Raw genomic sequence first — 20,708 nt, forward strand, 5'->3', positions numbered from 1 at the left:
TTGACGTCAGATGATTTAATCGCTGTCAGAGGTAGGCTTCAGAACTCGGACATTGATTTTCAGTCAAGACATCCCATAATTATTCCCAACAAAACCAAATTTACGGAACTTTTGATATTTAATGAGCACAAAAACTTGTTTCACTCTGGTGTTTCAGATACGCTCACACAGATAAGAGAGCAATTCTGGATTTTACGTGGAAGGCAAGCTGTGAAATCAACCTTGAATAAATGCATGAAGTGTAAACGGTTTAAAGTCAAACCAGGTAACAGCTCCATTGCCACTCAATCGAACAATTGCCTCAAATGCCTTCGAAATCGTGGGAATAGATTTCGCGGGACCACTGTATACAAAGGACCATGATAAAAATTACATTGCCTTATTCACGTGCGCTGTTACGCGAGCAATACACCTTGAAGTAGTGTCCAGCTTAAGCACGGAACATTTTCTACTCGCATTCAGACGGTTCATATCCCGAAGAGGTGTATGTAGAATTGTGAACTCGGACAATGCACTAACTTTCAAGAGTGCAGAAATAGAACTGAAAAAACTGTATTCGAACATAACTGATCCTATGGTGCAAAATTATTTTGGAAAAAAGGGAATCACATGGCAATATATAGTTGAACGGGCTGCATGGTGGGGAGGATACTGGGAGAGAATGGTTCGTATCACTAAGATCACGTTGAGAAAAATTTTGGGAAGAGCGTTGGTTTTATTCGAGGAATTGCAAACTATTTTAGCAGAAATCGAATCTATAATTAATTTGAGACCATTAACATATGTTTAGAACGAACCTCATGAACCATTCCCTCTCACTCCTGCTAACTTCTTAACTGGAAGAAGATTGACTGCATTGCCAGATTGGTCCGGCAATGCAAAATTTGAATTAGTTAAAGGTAAAAAAGAGCTAATCAAAGATTTCTATATAGAGAAAAAATATTAAATAACTTTTAGAAAAGACTTCAAAGGGAATATCTTCTTCAGTTAAGGGGTGCAAATATTTGTAAACCAATAAATGTTAAAACTGAATTTAATATTGATGATGTAGTGTTAATACGGGAAGAGAAAACACCCAGGCAGTTATGGAAGCTTGGAAGAGTCATTGAAGTTCACAAGGGGCGTGACAAGAAGGTAAGATCAGTGACAAACATCTTCTGGGATAATCAGATGCCCAATTCAACTGTTGTATAATTTGGAAATCGAAGCCAATGAATGAATACATTGTGAGTAAATGGTTGTGTGGTTGTGTTAAATTTAATATTGTTGTTGTTTAGTAAATGATAGTTTAATGTTAAATAGTTAGTGTTGTATTTTCAAAATGGTAATATATATTAAGTGATTTAATTTGTGACATTTAGGTTCAAGGTTTTGAAATTTTAAATACGTCATGTATTGTTTAATGGCTGGATTCCTCATTTCGGGGCGGGAGGATGTGGCAACTTAAGCCACAGGAAAAGGGATAATCCCTACGCAGGGGATTTGAAGGGCATCTTCCCTATCCGAAGGGGAATTCCAATCAGATGAAATGGACACTGCGTGTAGTTAAGACGCGTATGTGTTGGCTTGGATCAAATAAGGATCCGAGTGGAATTATGGAAACTAAACCCAACATTTGTAAGAAAATTTTGTGTCATTTTCATTAGTTTGCAGTTAATATGGCGACTACGTTTCACACGTAGCTGAAAAGATTTTCCGATCAAAAAACAATTTGCCTCAAAGTTTTGCAATTTTTTTCAGGAAACATCAATAAAAAAGTTGATTAGATCTCATAATACAAAACTCCCTGGGAAATTTTTTTTGGGGGCAAATTCGGAGAACTCCCCGATATTTTTCCTGACAATTCCAGGTTTTCCCAGAGCGTTACGAGCCATTTTGATGACGACTGTTTTTTGTTACAATATATTAATGAGGTAATTACGCAATTTATCAATTAAATATCTATCATATTACACATTAAATGAGTAAAAAATCCACAGGCTAGGCCAGCCATTGGTTAATTTTACAAAAATGGCAGTTGGTACAAAAATCATTTCCCAAAAGAAAAAGCAAAGAATGAAAGATCATGGAAAACACAGAAATAAAAGACAAAAACAGAAATAAGCTATGTCAAAATTTTCAGCTAATTACCTTTTAAGGAACTAGAGGCCTGCTTCGAAGATAAGTCGACATTTAGATCCCAAGTTGCACCATTGGTTAAACTGGATTTAACAAAATTTTCTCTCTGCTTTGCAAATCTAGGAGGAAGTCTACTCTGTCTTGACCGAGATCCACTCTTATTGCGTGCATGAGGCTAAAACATAAAATGTAAAATTTCACATCAAATGATAAACATATCATCTTGCATTCTATGGGTCCCATACTCATACATTTAGAATAAGCTACTAAAAGCTGATTTGTAACGTGTCTAATACTAACTTGAAGCTAGCTGGCATATGACGACAACAACGCACATGTCCAAAATAAAACAAAATGAGCAAGATTGCAAGCATTTTACATTTCTCAAATTTGTTTACATCAGAAATCAATTGAGGAAAGACATTTTTCATCCTTGAAAATGTTTGCTGAGCAATTGTATTAAAAAAATGCAGTTATAAAAATGCCTATTATAATTGAACAGTATAATAACTGAAATGTTAGCACATGAACAAAAATGCATTACATGCAAAGAATCTTAGTAGCAAAATAAAATGAATGCCATTAAACATTTCTCAGATATCTTTTCATCAAATCATCAGTTGGGGAAAGAAATTGTCATCCTTGAAAATATTTTGAGCATTCTTATGCAAACGAGTGGACAATTATGACGTAAAAAAAGCTCATTGTGAACTAGACTGTTAAGCAGAAAGGATAGCAATGTACATGAAAGAAATAGATTGTTCATTTACACTGAATAATATTTTATAAGCTTAATCATTCCGAAAAGTGAAAGAATTACTGCGCATAAACTCTAATGATGAAAACACACACAAGTCACAACATTTTTAAAAATTCAAACTTATTTTAAATAAGGAAAGATGATACACCCACTATCAAATTAAAAAAAAAAAAAATTCTAAAAAAAACTTTGGGCTTGTAGAATACCATGCAAAAATACATATATTCAGCTGAATATGACCAATAAATGTTCTCCAACATGCAACTGAAGCAGTGATGGGCAAAGTAATCGATTTTTTCTTTACATACTTAAAAGGAGGAAAAATATAGAGATACATTAATATAGAATAAATTCAATTGTACTATTGATTCAGTACAAAATTCTTATCATTATATTCAATGGATTGACAGATTTAGTTTCATCATAACAATAGTACCAATTTGCTTAGCCTAAAAAAACTGCACCATAACATATAAATCATACAACAATAAAACCAGCCACTAAGTGCTAAATATATTTCTCATTGTTCATACACAGTTGGGTAACAAAATAGTACGAACCAATGAAATAAGTTTCATCACAACCTTTGACTTAATTACAGATCTTAGGCAGTGTTGGATGAATGGATGGAAATTTTTTATCCTTGAAACCAAGTTGAGCATTCGTATTCAGAAAAATAGTAGTTATAAAACTGCGAAAACTAAAAACATCTAGTCCAAAAACTAGAAAGCCAATGAGGTTATCAAATCTATATGAAGTTTGTTACAAAAAAAAGTAACACATCAATAAATACTCAACAGTTCTCAGATTTGTTTTTCATCATAACATCAGTCGGGGAAAGAAATTTTTCATCCTTGAAACCAAGTTGAGCATTCGTATTCAGAAAAATAGTAATTATAAAACTGCAAAAACTAAAATAACCTAGTAAGCCAATTTGTCACAAAATGAAAGTAGCAAGCACATCAGTAAATACTCAACATTTCTCAGATTTGTTTTTCATCATAACATCAGTCGGGGAAAGAAATTTTTCATCCTTGAAACCAAGTGGAGCATTTGTATAGAGAAAAATGGTATTTTTTAAACTGCTAAAACAAAAATCACCTAGTAAGCCAATGGGGTTATCGTATCTATATGAAGAATTTTTGTCACAAAATGAAAGTAACACATCAATAAATACTCAACATTTCTCAGATTTGTTTTTCATCAAAACATAAGTCGGGGAAAGAATTTTTCCAATCCCTTAGGTGCCCCTTAATGAACTCTATTTAGTCATCTTGCAAGGCGGCTCACTAAAAAATGCTTTAAATCTACACATGCAAAATTTGTAATACAGCCTGAGTAAAAACTTTAAGGCCAGTAAAATTTTCTTTGAAAAAAGGAAAATGAAATTGAAGGGATTGTAATATTATTGTATTATTAATTATTAATGTTCATTGGTCAGAAATAACGCAACAGACAGAATTTGTAAAGCACGCAATAACCAGAAAAGCAGTGGTTTATTCAAAGTTAGCATTTTAGCTTGAGTAAAAACTTTAAAGCCACTAGAATTTTTAAAAAACAGCAAGTACTTATACTGTAATAAATATCCCCTCAGTTAACAAGATTGTGGAAACCCTTCAACTTGCAGTTTTGTGATTAATTTCTTCTAAGTTTTTCTCCTACTTGTGACGATATCGTAAGGTAAAAAGTTAACTGTTCAAGAAAGAGGGCAGATTGAAGCTTTTTCTTCAACAAGGATAAGTAGGCGTAATATTGCGAATAAATAGGAAGATCGAAGACTGAAGTCAACATTTTTCTTAGATTTAAACACAATTAGGGTAAAAACAAAATCCGGGAAAACTTAAAGCTTCGTCCTCGCGTCACGGAAGAAGTGTTTGGAAATTATTACATTACCTGAAAAGTACTCAACTAGGAAAATTATTCAGATGATAGGTTTAAATGTTTGTCAAAAACGATATATAACACAATTAGAAGGTGTGGAAATTTTATTAATGCTGTAAAATTGCTTAAACCTCATTTATTGAAAGTGCACAATATAGAGAGTTTCTACTTTAGCTAGGAAATCATGACCTGGGACAAACAATGAATACAAACGGACAGAAGTACTATTGGCATGATTTACGAAAAGAAAAAGAAATATTCTACAAGCGCCAATCAGATGGAGGCTCTGTCAGAACTTGAGAGTGCTTTGCTTACAATGGTGTGTGCTCAGTTGCATTTGTTTCTGGTAAAATGAACTTACAAGCATATCAAAAGTCCTCCCAAGTCATCTTTTACCAAATGCTGAATTTATTGCTGGAGAAAATTGAAAATATCAGCAAAACAATGCATCTATCCATCCGAGTAACAGTGCGAAAAATAGGCTCTAAGTAACCAATGTTGAAAGGAAACTTTGAAATGACCAAGTCTCTAGATCTTAACCCAATAGAGAACTTATTGGGTGACTTAGCAAGAAGAGTTAATGCAAAGGAGAAACATTTTACTTCATCAATAGAGCTGAAATCTACCATCGAAGATAAATGGTAAAAAATACATCCCAAATTTTGTCAAAAACTAGTTTCATTCATTAAAACAAGAATATTTGAAGGAATGGCTCCCACACAAGCTTATAAATATTTGAATTTTTGTCCTCATATGCTTTTTTCTATGTTGAAATTAAAGATTTTACTCAGGTTCAAATATTGATCTGTAATATTTTCTGATTATGAAACACTTACAATTATTATTATTTCTTTGTTTTTTTTTTACTTGTATTTAAGGTTAGTATTTATCACTCATATGACTTTTTGATCCTAAGATTAAGGTGTGTTCAATTTCTCAAAAAAGTGCACTGGACTTTAAGTTTTTACTCAGACTGTATTTTATTAGCTTACTTGTTTTGAAAAAGGGAAATTATGTCATTAAACCTAATAAAAAATAAATTTAAAAAAAAAAATACATCTTTCACACTAATTTAATACGCAAGACAAGAAATATTATCATGATCAAAAAAAAAAAAAAAACTATCACATTAAGTACTGATTAAATGCGCAATCATTTACAAATTAAGAAAGTATGAAAAGTATCTATGACAGTACGTAGAAGGAATTGAAAAAAAAAAAAAAATATATATATATATATATATTTTTCCTTCTGAAAGTGATAAATCTAGAGGGTTATTAAATAACAGGTTGAAAGTGATTTTCAAGTGTATAAAGAAAAAATCCAAATGAAATAACAAAAAATGATTAAAACTACAATTAAAATTCAAGCAATTGCACTATTGATTCAGCTAAAAATTCAAATCATTGAAATCAGTGGATTGACAGATAATTTCATCACAACAATAGTACAATAGTAATTATATCCAAAAAAAAAAAACACACATAAGAAATATAACACAAGTGAAACAGTGTAAGCATTGGAGCAATTTTATATTTCTCAGATTCGTTTTCATCATAATCAGTCGGGGAAAGAATTTTTCATCATTGAAAATTAAATAGATCCAGTATTCATACATAAAATACAATTAAATTATAAAATTAAATATTTTATATATAAACATGAAACTCATATTCACTACGACCGAAAATATTAAAGTCTTCCTCATACTAGTGGGTGATTGATTAATAAGTCAAGTCTCCTGCTGAGAGGTGTGGCCAGAGCCTTTGGTAGTCGATATAGTGTAGTACACTGCCGTGGGCACGTAAACGGCAGTTTCTGCAGAAATGAGTTTGAGCTTTCAATCACCCCATTGTGCATAAAACATTTCAGTAATGATGGAATAAAATTCGAACTTAAATAACATTTGCAGTTGCTAAACGTTTCTCAGTTTTGAATAGTCATCAAAATATCAGTTGGGGAAAGAAACATTTAATCATTGAAACTATGGTGAGCATTCTAAATGGCATATTTAATGCATGAACTTGAATAACAAATTAGAAAATTTGAACTGATAATTTGTGCTAATAAAAACTACAGTGAAACATATCGTAGCTAGAGTCCACAAAAGAAAGCTAAAAGAATGGGTAAAAATAAATAAATACAGCAATTTGAATTATTGAATTTACAGTAAGCGAAGGACTAGTACCATTTTTAAAATCAATGATAGGTGCACTCATAATTCAATTTTTTTTTTTAAAGAAAGGATATATTTCTTTAAAAATGTCATGTCTGAATTTTGAATTTGGTTCTGAACTGGAAATAAAGCCCATTGAGGCATTTAAAATGTTTTCATATTCATTAAACTTTAACATATTAGCATTTTTCAAAAGCTTTTTTCCCCTGTGAAGTACTTTTAATGTTTCATTTCTAGTTAATAAAAGAGACGTACCGAGTAGCACTTTGGCCGAGTAGCTGAGTTATCAAGTACTCGGCCTTTCACTACTCGGCCGAGTTACCAAGTACCAATTATGTTTTAAGAAGAACCACTGACGTACATGTGAAGAATTTTGAACTTATTGGAATAGTAGTATAGACCTCGTTGTCCATATAATAGTTTTTAAAACTAAATTCCAGTTGAAATTCAATTACGCATTATATAAACAATTTTGTGTCAAAAATTTTTCAAAAATTTTTTTTTAATTAAAAATAAATAAAAGGTATGATTTATCAAGTTGGAATTAAAACAAATTACAGTAAAATCCCTCTAATGCGGACACTAACAGGACAATTCTTTTTGTCCGCAATAGAGAGGTGTCCGCAGGACAGGGGTTTAATAATGTTATTTGCTTTGGAACTGGAGAATTAAAAATTGTCCGCATAAGAGAGGTTTCACTGTATACCAATCAATTATAGTTTTAGTCCGCCAAACATAAATAATTTTAATACAACAAATGTGCAGGAACACTGCAGACATGTGTTTCTGCCCCCCCCCCCTTACAAGGAACGTCTTTTTCTGTGAATAACATGTGAGCTAAAGAATGTAAAGACTTTCGACAAAAAAATCAGACTTTTGTCCGATGCCTTTAAATCCACGAGCTACCATTTTGTGCATTGAAAAAGGAATTCCTTGTAATGCCAAAACACGTGTCTGCAGTGTTCCTGCACTGTGCTTTTAACGTTGTTTTATTTTCTTTTATTTTTTAAGCAAAGGTATTTTTATATTTTTTATAACTAATATTTGTTTGTAGCAAAAATCCATTATTAATATAAAAATTCCATATTTTCTATACTTACCTTTTTTGCATAATTTTTAATAAATAAGTTTTATTAACTTTGGGGACTTGAAATAAAAATTTATTCCACTGAAACATTACAAACTTCATTATTCTCAAAATTTAAATTTGATTTATAAATTTTAATTGTAAATGATTGCAGAATATAATGCTTGCTCTTTTCTTTATAAATTTAAGTGGACATATTAGTAGCCTTGAACAATATTCAATTTTTTGCAATTACTGGTATTGGCCGAGTATCTCATCAGAACTTGGCCAAGTACCGAGTAGTTACCGAGTACTCGGTACGTCTCTAACTATTTCTAAAGACAAAATTATACAAATGAGACAAAAAATGATCAATTGGTGCTGCTGATTATGAACAGCTCATTGATTCTGTAATCGACCTATTTGCTTATAGATGCATCCCTAATGCATAACTAAATTTCAGCAATAGAATATACATAATAAATGCAGTGCATCACATTTCTCAGATTTGTTTTCATCAGAAAATTAGTCAGGGAAAGAATTTTTTCACCATTGAAAATATTGAGCATTCATGGTTTAACTGGGCAATTATAAAATTGCGAGCATTCATGGTTTAATTGGGCAATTATAAAATTGCATGATTTTACACATGAAAAAGAAACTTTATCTATTGCTCATGGTAATGACAACTACAATCAGAAAATAAGGTCATAATACAAAAGATTCAGACCTAGGGAATAAGATTTATTTACAGAAATTAAACATTACTACATCTGAAACAGTTGATTAAAGATATCATGCAGGTGATTGCATTTTCTGGCGTTTTGTACTTAATCTTTATAGAATATAATGAATTGAAATAAGAAATTTACATGATTGAAATTGCTGAGAATACAGCACACCAATATCATATGATCTTTTAATGGAGAGAAAACTTAATTCTCATGTTATATAAAATTATTTATTTTACTTAATTGAAAAATTACATATTTCAATACTTTAGCACAGATTATCGCAGTTTCAAAATTAAAACATGCATTCTTTCTGTATATTTGTACTATTGACTCAGAATAGAAATAATTTCATTATATTCAACGGATTGACAGATTAAATTTCCTCATAATAGTACAAATTACTACATTCAATTAAATTGATCGTACATTAAATATACATAACCAAAAAAAAAATTTTTTTTTAATAACATCTCCTCAGATTTTTATTTTATTAGAGTGTCAGTTGGGGAAAGAAATTTTCATCACTGAAAATGTGCTTACAATTGATGTTATACTTTCTATAGAAGCAAAAAGTTTGGTGCACATAACATGTTACATATTGCACATTAATGAAAACACAGGAAAATTAACAAATCCTACATTTAAGACAGACTAAATGAAAAAATATATTAGAATTTAACAGACGGAACATACAAGTGTCTTTAAATATATGGAGTAAAACAGTTTTCAAGATAAATCGAGCAGAGTGATGACAAGGAATTTGGAAGGATTTAGAGCTTGTTATTATAAACTCACATACCTCCCCCCCCCACACACACATTACTGCATAATTTATTATTTATTTTATATCTTGCATCATAAAATTTCCTGTAAATTCAAAGTGAGAAAAGTGAAGAGGGAAAAAATCAAAACATACTTCTTTTTTCATTTTCTTGACTTCATTTTCTATCATTACTTTATGCCGTTTTTTTGATGTTACTTCTTGAAAACCATCATCAGTACCACATAACAAATTTGAATCATCTCCAACTTCAGGATGATCATCAATAATAACAACACCTGTAAATAAAACACATTTATGATTAGAAAAAAGAAGACTCCATACCTGCCAACCTCAGAGAAAAAAAATCCGGAAGATTTTTTTATTTTTATCCACAAGATTTTAACGCAAAATAAAATCAAACAGGACACCTACCCTCTTTACATTTAACAATATATTAGTTATGAATTTCATATCAATTGAAATTACTTTCTTTTAGTAAATATTACTTTTATTGCTTTCTTTAAAAGTTTGGAAATAACATTTGTTACTCATCTTAAAAAAAGAACGAAGCAAAAACAGCTCGAATTGAGAGAATGAGAAGATAATTGGCGCCGAAATTGTGCCCCTAGTTGCCCGCCGCGACACTTGCTTTGATTGGATCCCGATGAAGTCATGCGCTGTATCACTCAGTGACGTCATAATCTTGCCTCGCTTCTTCTCGTGCCATTCTCTTACGGCAACCTTTCCTCGGCTACTTGGCCTAAAACGCGGTGCCGCGTTCCACAAAAGTATCGTTAGCGCCAAAATTGGCGAGATAATTAGTTTTCCTACAAAACGTGAAAAATCCGGAAGATTTTGCTCATAACCGGAAAAGGACATAAAAATCCGTAAAACTTCCGGGAAATCCGGAAGGGTTGGCAGGTATGAGACTTTTTAAGGGTACCCTGCTGACGTGTTATAGTGGATGCAAACACAATGCGTTCTAAAGAATGCACTTTTTCCCCTCTAGGTTTCGGTTTTAAGAGTTCTTGAAAGTTAAACCAGAGCAGAATGGAATTCTTTTCCTCCTGAAAGGATTAGAACCAGAGGTCCTCAAAGGTCTATTAGCCATCTCCTTGAATTTCTTTCTTTCAATGGCATAATACCTGCCAACCTTCCAAGGAAAAAATCCAGTAGACTTTTTAATTATATGGAAGTTCTTTACTTCATACTTGTATAAAATAATTAAATGAAACACAACAGAAGAAATTTCAGCTATAACAAGAAGCTTTCAAGCTATGGAGTACATAGGTTTGAAGATGGTCAATCTTCAAACAATTTTACCGGGATTTTTTCACAAAATTTCCTAACTAAAAGGAATCTTTAAGACCTATAAAATAAGATTTTTTTTAAAAAAATCGAGAGACCGTGAAAAATGCTCAAAGCTCGGGAAACAACTGGGAAAACCAGCAGAGTTGGTAATAGGGCCAACTTGCCAGTTGTTGGCAATAACCACTGGAAGTAGTGTTGACCACTGGATGAGTGTTGGCCACTGGAAGGAGTTTCAAATGCTTATTTCCTAAAGATGTGAAGAATTATCCAAGTTATACCCCTGTTCTCAAGGGGGACCCCTTGATTGACCCCCTAATTTCTTTCTTTTACTACGGATATCCATTTTTTCCTTCATGGACTAGACAGGAGTTGACCACAGATCAACATCACATGAATAGCCGCAAGTCTGCCCTGGTGTTTTGCAGACTTGTTGGCATGAAGATTGGTCACTTTAGCTAGCATTTGCTCTTTTCATGTCCTTGCAAAATTGTTCCGTGCACTTTAGCTAACAGTAAAAGGAGTACTTTCAATCCTAAAATACCCACATCTCATCAAAACTTTATTTTTTTTTTATTTTTAAAGAACTTTATTATGTTTAAAATGTAATGATGAAAAAAATAATTCAATTTCTTAACTTATCGTAATGAAATGTGCAGGCAGGCTCAAGATCGCTTGGTCGGGGACAATTGCCCCCTCCCGCTGGAAAATGTTAAAAATAATGGACCTAGGAGGACTTTTCTAAATTTATATTTTTTCGTACTGCGGGGAGGGCCAAATACCCCCTTAATCGAACAAATAATGAGTCTGCCTCACCTTCCATTTTGAGATGGATACATCCTTGAAAATTCACGAACTTTTATGGATTAGGCGTTTATCTTATTGTCTGCGTCGAAAAAAGAAAATCCATGCATAATACGGAACGAGTCAACATTTAAGAAAACTAAATCAGTTTTAAAATAGAAAAACTTACTGGCATAATTGTTTAAATCGTAGCCTTCCAAGCCACCAGATTTATCTTTATCACTTTTCGGAACTTTAGACACAGCAACTTCTGCTTTCATGTTCCTTCTGAAAAAATAGTAATATTTTTTCTATTTACATTTTTACTTGGATACAAACAAAAATAATCAATGTAATAAATTTGCAATTTAGCTTCACAATTCAACAAAATAGCTTTTGAAGCATAGAAATAGGGCTTGTGTGTGTGGAATGTGAGAAAAAAAAGAGTGATAACAAAACTTCCTTTCTTTTATACTAATCAGGATTATCATACAGATCTGAAGAACAAGGCATAACAAATTTCGGAAAAAAGAAAAGGAAAAAAAATTGCAGACTGGTTGAATAATCTTTTATACATTAGCAGGGGTCTGAGCGGTGGTTTCAAAAATTTTAGGACAACAAATATCAAGTTTTGATAGCTAAAACCTAATTTATAAGCTTGATTTTTGTATTGGATGATCGAACATTTCAAATTCAATCTTGAAAACTACAATAGAATACATTCAATCTTTTATTCTTCAACATAGTGAGCGAAAGAAACAACCCTTAATAAATTGCAGAGTGAGTTCAAATATTTCTTCAGCACTTGCTTGCCCTAAAAGTGTTACTAACAATATGAAAGCACTACTTAATCTCTACTTTCCGACCAGTATGATAAATGTAGGTCCAATTGCTTCTTTACTTGCCTTGTTGTTTCATCGAAGTGAATTACAAGGAAGGATGAAGAAATATCCTTAATATGGAGGGATTTAAAGTTAAGTGCAAGTCTAAAATTTACTATGCACTTGACTTTTTAATCAGATAATTTGATACTTTTTGCTAATCATCAAAAATCTCCCTGTAAACTACATAAGGCATTCAAAGGTGCAAATGAATTACAGTACACCCTCGATAAAAGGTAAACTGTAAAAGCGGTCACTCCGTTTAAGTCTTTGTTTTTTTTTTTGGTCCCGACAAGGTTTTGTTCACAGTAATGTCAGATGATCTCCCTATATTGGCCACCAAATTTAATTTTACTCCGGTTAACTAGTAAAGCTAAAGACCAGAGACCACAATACAAGTACTATAAAAATAAATATCACTTCCCACCTGGTGCCAACTTCTAACGGTTTTAAAATTTCCAATCACAATACTTACTCCTGATTTTTGTTCTCTTGGCAAAACTTTCAATCAGAACCATTTCAAAAAAAAATTTTTCTTATAACTTTATACTTCAAAATACAATGAATATATACTTTTAAAGATATTTTTTTAAAAACCATAAAAGCATTCCGAAATACCTATTTGTGAGATCAGTCAAGGCAGCCTGGACACTATTTGGATCCTGCAACTTAATTTCATCAACTCTGTACACAGCAGCAGTTTCACTTTTAGGTTGGAAGGTACCCGATTTAGACGATGGGTTATTATTACGATTACTGTTTCTTCCACTGACACTACCAGGGTGACCAGCACTACTAGAAGGTCGTGAATTGTTACCGTTATTTGCCAATAATCTTCTATCACCATTATTGTTGTAATTCTGCCGACCTCGACCAGAGTCTCTAGGGCGAGTTTCACGAGGAAAACTGTCTCTAGTTTTATTTCTGTCAACATTATTAGGACAGGTACTTCTACGAGTTTCAGTATTCATACGCCGTCCTTGGGTACTTTCGTTAACTGGACGTTGACTAGAAAAACTTTTTCTAGATGCAGATGATCCTTTTTCACGAGAATCTTTTTTCCTAGACTCATCCTTTTCATCCCTTCTTTCTCTTCTATCAGCAATATCACTGCTTTCTGAAGCAGTTTCCCACTCTTCATTTGCAACATCCGATAAATTTTCCTTTCCACCTTGACCAATTTTATTTAAAATTTGATTTCCAGTGCTCTGATATCCACTTCGACCTCTGCCTCTCCCACGAAACGACTGGTCAAATTTATCGTACCTTCGATCATGATTCCTTTTTTGAAAACGCGGAGGCAAATGGTCAAATCGTCCAGGTCGTCTTTGGGGAGGTCTTTCAAGAGATCTAGATTTATTAGAGTCTTTAGGAAAAGCATTTATATTTTCTATAGTACACATATTAGATTTAAAATCAACTTGGTTATTCTCAGTAAAATTTTCTTCAACTATCTTTTGTTCCTCTAATTTTTCTTGTTTATTACAACCAAACCCCGCCCTTGAAGGAGGAGGGCCATAGCTGCTTGGACCGTGTCTAGATCCTCCTCTTGAATTCCGAAAAGACAATGTACCACCACCACCTCTTCCTCTTCTTGAAGGTTCTCCACGTGGTGCAAACCCACCTCTTTCCTCTTTGGGTTTTTCAGAATCGTATGTCTTACCCTCAATCCTTGAATTCTCCTTTTTTTCTTTTTTGTATTTATCACTCTTAATATTAGAATCTTTCACAATATTAGAAGAGTCAGAAATGAAGTTTTTTTCTTCTTCAAGTACTATTTCAGAGCCTTGGTATTTCTCAGCCTGAGCACTCTCTGTAGTAGACGCACTTGCTTCATCAACAGACACTTCACTATCTTCATCTTTCTGCCTTAAATGCCCTAGCTTTACATCATCAATTTCAGAACCAGATGTATCATCACTATGCTTTTCTTTCTTGTCATCTTTACCCTTGTCCTTTTCTTTTTGGCGATCAAAGCGAGGACCTCTTTCCACTTTTGATCTCCTGTATTCCCTTTTCCCACGATAAGCAGCAGTTCCACTGGTCATGTTTCCCGTTTGCACATTAGAGCCACTGTAAGGACCATTTCTCCCATTGTTACTTCCACGACCTCGAGAAGAGTCGTAGCGAACAGAAGTGTTATTTGTAATTAGAGTTTGGCTATTTGTGACAAGGGCATTACCTCCTCTAGAACGAGAATTTACACCACCCCTGTCTCTATTATCACGACGCCTATCTCTATTCTGTTCATTCCTTGAATGTTCATGCTTATCTTTATCAGAGCGAAGTTTTTCTTTTTCTGTTGAAGATGCAATGTCTTTTTTATTTTCTATCGTACTATCACCAACCTCACTTTTTTTTGTTTCTTTGACATAAGTTTTAGGCTTTTCAAAATGAGATTGTTCAAATTTTTCTGTAGATTTTTCATTTTCTTTTGAAGAAATTTCATTCTTAATTTTTTCATTTTTTTCTTCTTTCGCTTCTTTGTCCTTCTTCAAAGATGAATCTTGAGACTGTTTACTGCAGTTATCATCTTTAGATGATTCAATTTTTTTCTCTGGAATGGTCGATGAACCCACAGCAGCATTTGATCTTCTTAATGGAGTAAGATTTTTCTTCGGAGGTCCAATGCTTTCAAACTGCTTTGGAGTAATTGGTGGAGGATGGTGATGCCATTCACGTCCTGAAAGAGAACACATTTTTTAGAAATAAAGCATGGCAGCTTAAAATGAATTTTAAGTAAACAATTCACTCAACAACAAACACTTACTTTTTGTCTCAACTGGATAAGGAGAATCCCCCCAATCAAGAGACAGAGATTTTTCCTTTTTCTCTTCCCGTGAGTTGCAACTTTTCCTCTCCCTCTCTGATTGAGAATTTCCAGTTTCATGACGTTCCACAGTATGCCTATAACAAGAAAAAAGACGAGATTTGATTTAAAATTTTTTTTAAAAATCAAAGTGAATTTTTCTAAGAAAAAAAACCTTTATCAGAAGGGACTAAAAAGGGTGCTACAATTAAATGTGGAATTTGGAACACATATGCAGTAAAATGTGCCAACTCTTGGTATATTTTACTAACATATGCAGAAAAATGGAATAAAGGAGTTTGAAGTAGTTTTCTTCCACATAATCAAAGATTCAGCAACTAAAATTACACTCAAAATAACCTAATCCCCCTAAGTAATGCTTCTAAATAATAGTTGGAATCCTGTCAAAGAACTGTAATTTAATTAAGCACACAATGGCACACATTCACACAATGCAAAGAAAATAAATAAAAAAGCTAATCCTTTTTTGCCAAAATATTTTGCTGTATCTAACTACCTTTCCTCCTTCATCGAGTCTCTGCTAGCTCTGGAATCTCTGCTATCAGGGCGTGCTGGCCTCTCCTTATCCCATCTTTCCTTTTCATATCGATCAGGTCTGTCTTTTGGAATTTTTTCTCTGTTAGTTTCTTGCGGTTCATCAAATGGATCCTTAAAAAGTAAATAAATATTCATGTTGTATAACTTGGTGAATCTAATCTGTAATCTAAAAAGCAAGAAAATTATTCTTTGGAATTCAAAATCTTAACATTTATTTTTTTTATCTCTTCCTTTCTTTCCTTCATGGATACTTTTAAACTTTAAAGGTAAATTACGAAAAAGAGACTATTACCAAGATGTTGTGTATCAAATGGAATTCGGATAAAATAACTTGCCCAACTGAAAGCTTAAATTAGTAAACACGCACTTTTTCAGAAATAATATTCCTATTTGAAGCAATTTAACATATTTTATCAGAAAAATAATCAGCTACTTTGCCCCATTATATGGATCAAAGTGATAATTTCCCCCAAATTTTCTGCCTTCTAAACAAGTTCTATTTTTTTTTAGTGTTTATTCATTCAATTATAAATTCATTTTCATAGTCATTGCTTTATTCATTAGTCAATTCTTGAGAATTAATTTATTCAGTATCTAATTTTTTTCCCCGGTCATTTATAAATAACTATTTATTAATTAGCCTACATATTTATCTCTTGTCTTTTACAAGATAATCATCAAGAGCTAACATCAACTTACTGAAACTCTTTCCTCATACTCATGAGCATTGGACCAAGAGTTAGATTTTGAACTCTTCTCCTTACTTTCCCGAACATCACTTTGTTTTTCTTTAAAAGAGTCCCTTCCTTTGTATCTGAAATCTTGAGTTTCAAATTCCTTTTCCCTAAAAAAATTTACAAACTTGTAATTTCACATGACATTGTAGAACAAACTAGGCAAAAAAAAATGATGCCAATTTTGCCTTAAATACCTTCGATCAGGTTCCCTTATGTGATCAAAAGATTTTTCATCTTTTTCTGATGCCACTCTTTTGAAATCCTGTCGTTGGTCATAATAGGCCTCATTCGAACCAGGTGCATTCCAGCTATCATAACCTATAAAATAAAAGTTATGACATTAACAAGGGTATAATTGCTCTCCAAATTTAAACTTATAAGTACAATTTGAATTTGAGCTGTCCCACGTTCAAGGTTAAGATGAAAGCAATAAAATTAAGGACTTTTTTTCTTTTTTTAAAAGTGCACTTAAGGTGTAGAAAGTGTTGAGGCTACAAATAAGTGAACTCCTCAATGTATGAGATTTTATTACTCAAACTTAAGGGAGATATTCTGAGATACAATGGAAGATTAGACCATTCTCAATGAGAACTAGTATGTTTTGTTTAAATTTTAACACAAAAGAGAAAAACTTTTTTATAATGACATTGTTAAAAAAAAAAAAATTAAAACAAACAAATTCATACCCCCAACATTTTGTCTCCTTTCTCGATTCCAATAGCTTTCTCTAGAATCTCTTTCATAAGAGGGAGGCTGCTCAGGAATACAAGTATCACTTTCATAACTATCTGAAGCAGAGCCTTGACTATTTGACCTCTGATGGGGAATACCTTTCGTCACAGACGGCGAAGTTGCTGTAGAAAAATTAAGTATAAAACAGAACATTTACAACCAATTTAATTTCATATTACTACATGCTTACATATCATTTTACAGAGACAACTACAATAACTGACATAACCAAATGCCACACTAGGGCATACATTATGAGTTGCACACCTATTCTTCTTAATTAGTAAGGAAAAAAGTGATGATATTCAGCCTGCGTTAATACTTTTTATGTTACTACATGAACTACTAAGTAAAAAAACATTGTCTAGTAAGTTGTAGGGATTGTTTGCACACAAAAATGAAACCATAGCAAGTTTGGTCTGATGAGAATTATTTGGTTTTGAATTTTTGTATACATTAACATTATTTAGCAATTGTTTTATATTTATGTTTAAGCATAAAGCCAGTCAAAATTTGTTGCTTCATGGTCTTTCAAAAATTGTATAGGGAATATATATGATGTTATCAAAAATATTGATGTTACTCTTTCCGGAATAAAAATTAAGTAGGCCACACACTTACTTGGTATTTGACTAATATACGGGGGATGTGAGCCCCAACCTGCTTCATAGTTAACATTTAAAGATAATGGAGCTCCAGATGGGACTCCTCCTCCAGGACTCAAAGCTGATACAGGTAGAGCTGTTGATGACTGATTCCCAGTCTGCCCCGCAGATTGAGAACGCAGGAAATGAGCTTGATTGCTTTGTGAAACAAGAGGAATTGGTTGCTGTGTTTGTTGTCGCATATACTCAGCAGCTTGCTTTTGAAAGCGAGGAGGAACATTCTTTTGGAATTGTCTGGAAAAATTATATCCCTACAAAAAAAAAAAGGGTTACTCAAATAAACCAAAATAAGTTAAACAATTAGCTTCATTTTCCAACCTTACCTGATAATTAGGCTGAGATCGGTCTCTGTCCCTACCATCTCTGCTGGGAGGTTTATCTTCCCTGCTTTCACTGCTATTCCGCGACCTACTTGGTTCTTCAATTTCACTGTGTTCTTTTTCCTAAGATAAAATTACAAATTATTCAAATGAAAAACCACAAATCGGCGACAAAGCATGTCAATAAAACTTTTAAACTAGCAAACCTTATCATTCTTCTCAAAGGTTTTGGCTTTTTCTTGGGCACTTTGTTTACTCTGTTCATAATGTTTTTCTTCTTCGGCCCTCCTCTGTCTTGCTCGTTCAACTGTCATTGTCATTTCCTCAGTATGCTGCTTTCTTCTTTGCCTCCACAGTTCATCATCATCAGCAACAGAGGACGAGCGCTGTCCAGGACGAGAAGGTCTCGGTGGAGGATAATTACCATGCTTTGGGGGAAAAAAGATAAGAAATGATTTGGGTGTAGAATAAATATCATTAACTGATTGTATTAGTCATCTAAGTACACATAAGGAAAACATCAAATATTAAGTGTTACTTATATTGGGATGCATGCATTCTGTTAACACAAGACAATGAATGTGGGCAATGTTAAGGACCAAGTCCTTACTTGCATCAGGGGAACAGGACCAGCTGCCATTCTTGCATGGGGAGAGGCATAGGCAGACCCAGGTGGCTGAGGTGGTGGCCCTCTGTAGTCAAAAGGCCTCTGTGGAGGCTGTTGAGCGGGCTGCCACTGCCGCTGCATTTCCATACCACCACCCATAGATGGTGACCTCCCTTGTGGGGGTTGAGGCCATGTTTTCCATCTTTCCTCCTAATTGAAATAGGGGGTTGGGTGCTCAAAATAACCCAAACAAAAGCAAATTCTACAAATGAACTATCTTTCATAAGATATGTTCCCATGCATAAGAATATATTGCATGTTTCTTTTATAAGTAACTATCAAGAGGAATAAAAACATCAAGAATTTACTAAATGAATAACTAAAGAAGGTATCAAAGGTAGGCTTCACAATTAAAGTTTGATAATTAACAGATTTTAATACCAAAGAAACGGGTTTTAAAATATATAATTATTTTTTATTCTGTAAAAAGATTTTAAGAATAATATAAACAGATAGTGCTAACTGCAACCATATGCATATTTTCTATATTTATGCATCTCCAACATTTCTATTAGTTTTCATGTGCACATGATTCCAACTTAATTACAAAAATTCAAATTAACATTTAAATTAAGACTGATTACCAATATTTTACATAGCCTTACACAACTATGAGAAGGATATAAAGTACTTTTCAGAAAACAAAATTTGCACGGGGTTGTCGAAATTAAACTTCCACACTGGGAGGGTTGCCAGAAAAGTTTATTGATTGGGAATAAAATTTGGAAAGTTGATAAATACCTCAGATCATTCTGCATAAATGGAATTAAAAAAGTGGGGAAAAAAAAATTCACCAAAAGCTGTAGCTAACATGAAATACACCGCCAGCTCAGTCATTTCCAGCCGAGGACTGCAGTTTCGTGCTTATAAGCACTCATCAGCCCGGCACAGGAAAGTGACAGGCACGAAACGGCAGTTCTCGGCTGGAAATGACTGAGCTGGCGGTGTATTTCATGTATTTCTGCTCTAGCCCTGGCTAATGGGCGGTAATTTACTGAATGAAGCTAACATATTGAGAAAACATTTGCCACCAAGATTTTGCATCTATATAAGCACCTTTGTGATAATATACGGTGGTCAGTGGCATAGCTTGGATTTAATTTTGTTTTAAAGTGTAGCTAACGTAAATTTCAATCTTCGGTTAAATTGATGGAGTTAGTCTCATAAGCAAAAATTCAATCAACTTAATTTTAGATTTCAATTTCCCTTTGTACTGCTCTTACTATTTGAGCTTTTAATTGTCTATAGCATCACCTCAGAGCAACAGTAGGATATCTTAGTGGTACTCAAAGGATTAGATGTCAGTGTTACTCAGAGGCGACAATATTTAAGTTTTAAGAAGGGAGAAAAACACAGCCCCAAAAGCAGACGTCTTTAAGACTGATTTTGCTTGAAATCTTTTAATAAATTAATAGTAATGGTTTTCTAGAACCCACTTCCAACAAAAAGACTCATTTTATGCCTTCACTTTAAAGTTGCAGCTTGCGAGGTCTACAGTGTAAGTGCTATTTTGCTGTATCAGCTATTTCCTGTGGAATAACATTTTAAAGAGAAAAATAATATATGAAGAATAAAAAATATGTATTAAAATTCCAATTTTCTCTTGTCATACCAAAAAGGAAAATTATGGTAAAAACTTTATGAATTTATTATTTACACACAGGATCATTAACATTACAGAGCAAGTTTGAAATCAGTCGAGATTTATTACTCTGTTGCGAAACTTTTAACTTTGAATGGAAACAATTAT

At 33.1% G+C, this 20,708-nt stretch overlaps 1 protein-coding gene across 3 annotated transcripts in view; it reads right to left on the reverse strand.

The window, feature by feature from the left end:
* LOC129216208 (protein PRRC2C-like) overlaps positions 1-20,708 on the reverse strand; it is a 65,379-nt gene that overhangs the window by 26,782 nt on the left and 17,889 nt on the right. For 2 of the 3 annotated variants that reach the window (XM_054850396.1, XM_054850397.1), the window contains exons 10-22: positions 18,902-19,108; positions 18,498-18,719; positions 18,295-18,414; positions 17,928-18,222; positions 17,261-17,428; positions 16,769-16,892; positions 16,537-16,681; positions 15,797-15,948; positions 15,241-15,377; positions 13,089-15,153; positions 11,780-11,877; positions 9,652-9,794; positions 2,131-2,293 (exon numbers count right to left, since the gene is read on the reverse strand). In XM_054850396.1, coding sequence (XP_054706371.1) covers positions 2,131-2,293; positions 9,652-9,794; positions 11,780-11,877; positions 13,089-15,153; positions 15,241-15,377; positions 15,797-15,948; positions 16,537-16,681; positions 16,769-16,892; positions 17,261-17,428; positions 17,928-18,222; positions 18,295-18,414; positions 18,498-18,719; positions 18,902-19,108 — 4,039 coding nt within the window. The remainder of the gene's footprint in view (positions 1-2,130; positions 2,294-9,651; positions 9,795-11,779; positions 11,878-13,088; positions 15,154-15,240; positions 15,378-15,796; positions 15,949-16,536; positions 16,682-16,768; positions 16,893-17,260; positions 17,429-17,927; positions 18,223-18,294; positions 18,415-18,497; positions 18,720-18,901; positions 19,109-20,708) is intronic. The other variant, XM_054850398.1, reaches the window with a different exon arrangement.

The sequence above is a fragment of the Uloborus diversus genome, chromosome 2, assembly GCF_026930045.1.
Source record: "Uloborus diversus isolate 005 chromosome 2, Udiv.v.3.1, whole genome shotgun sequence".
NCBI classification, from domain to species: domain Eukaryota; kingdom Metazoa; phylum Arthropoda; class Arachnida; order Araneae; family Uloboridae; genus Uloborus; species Uloborus diversus.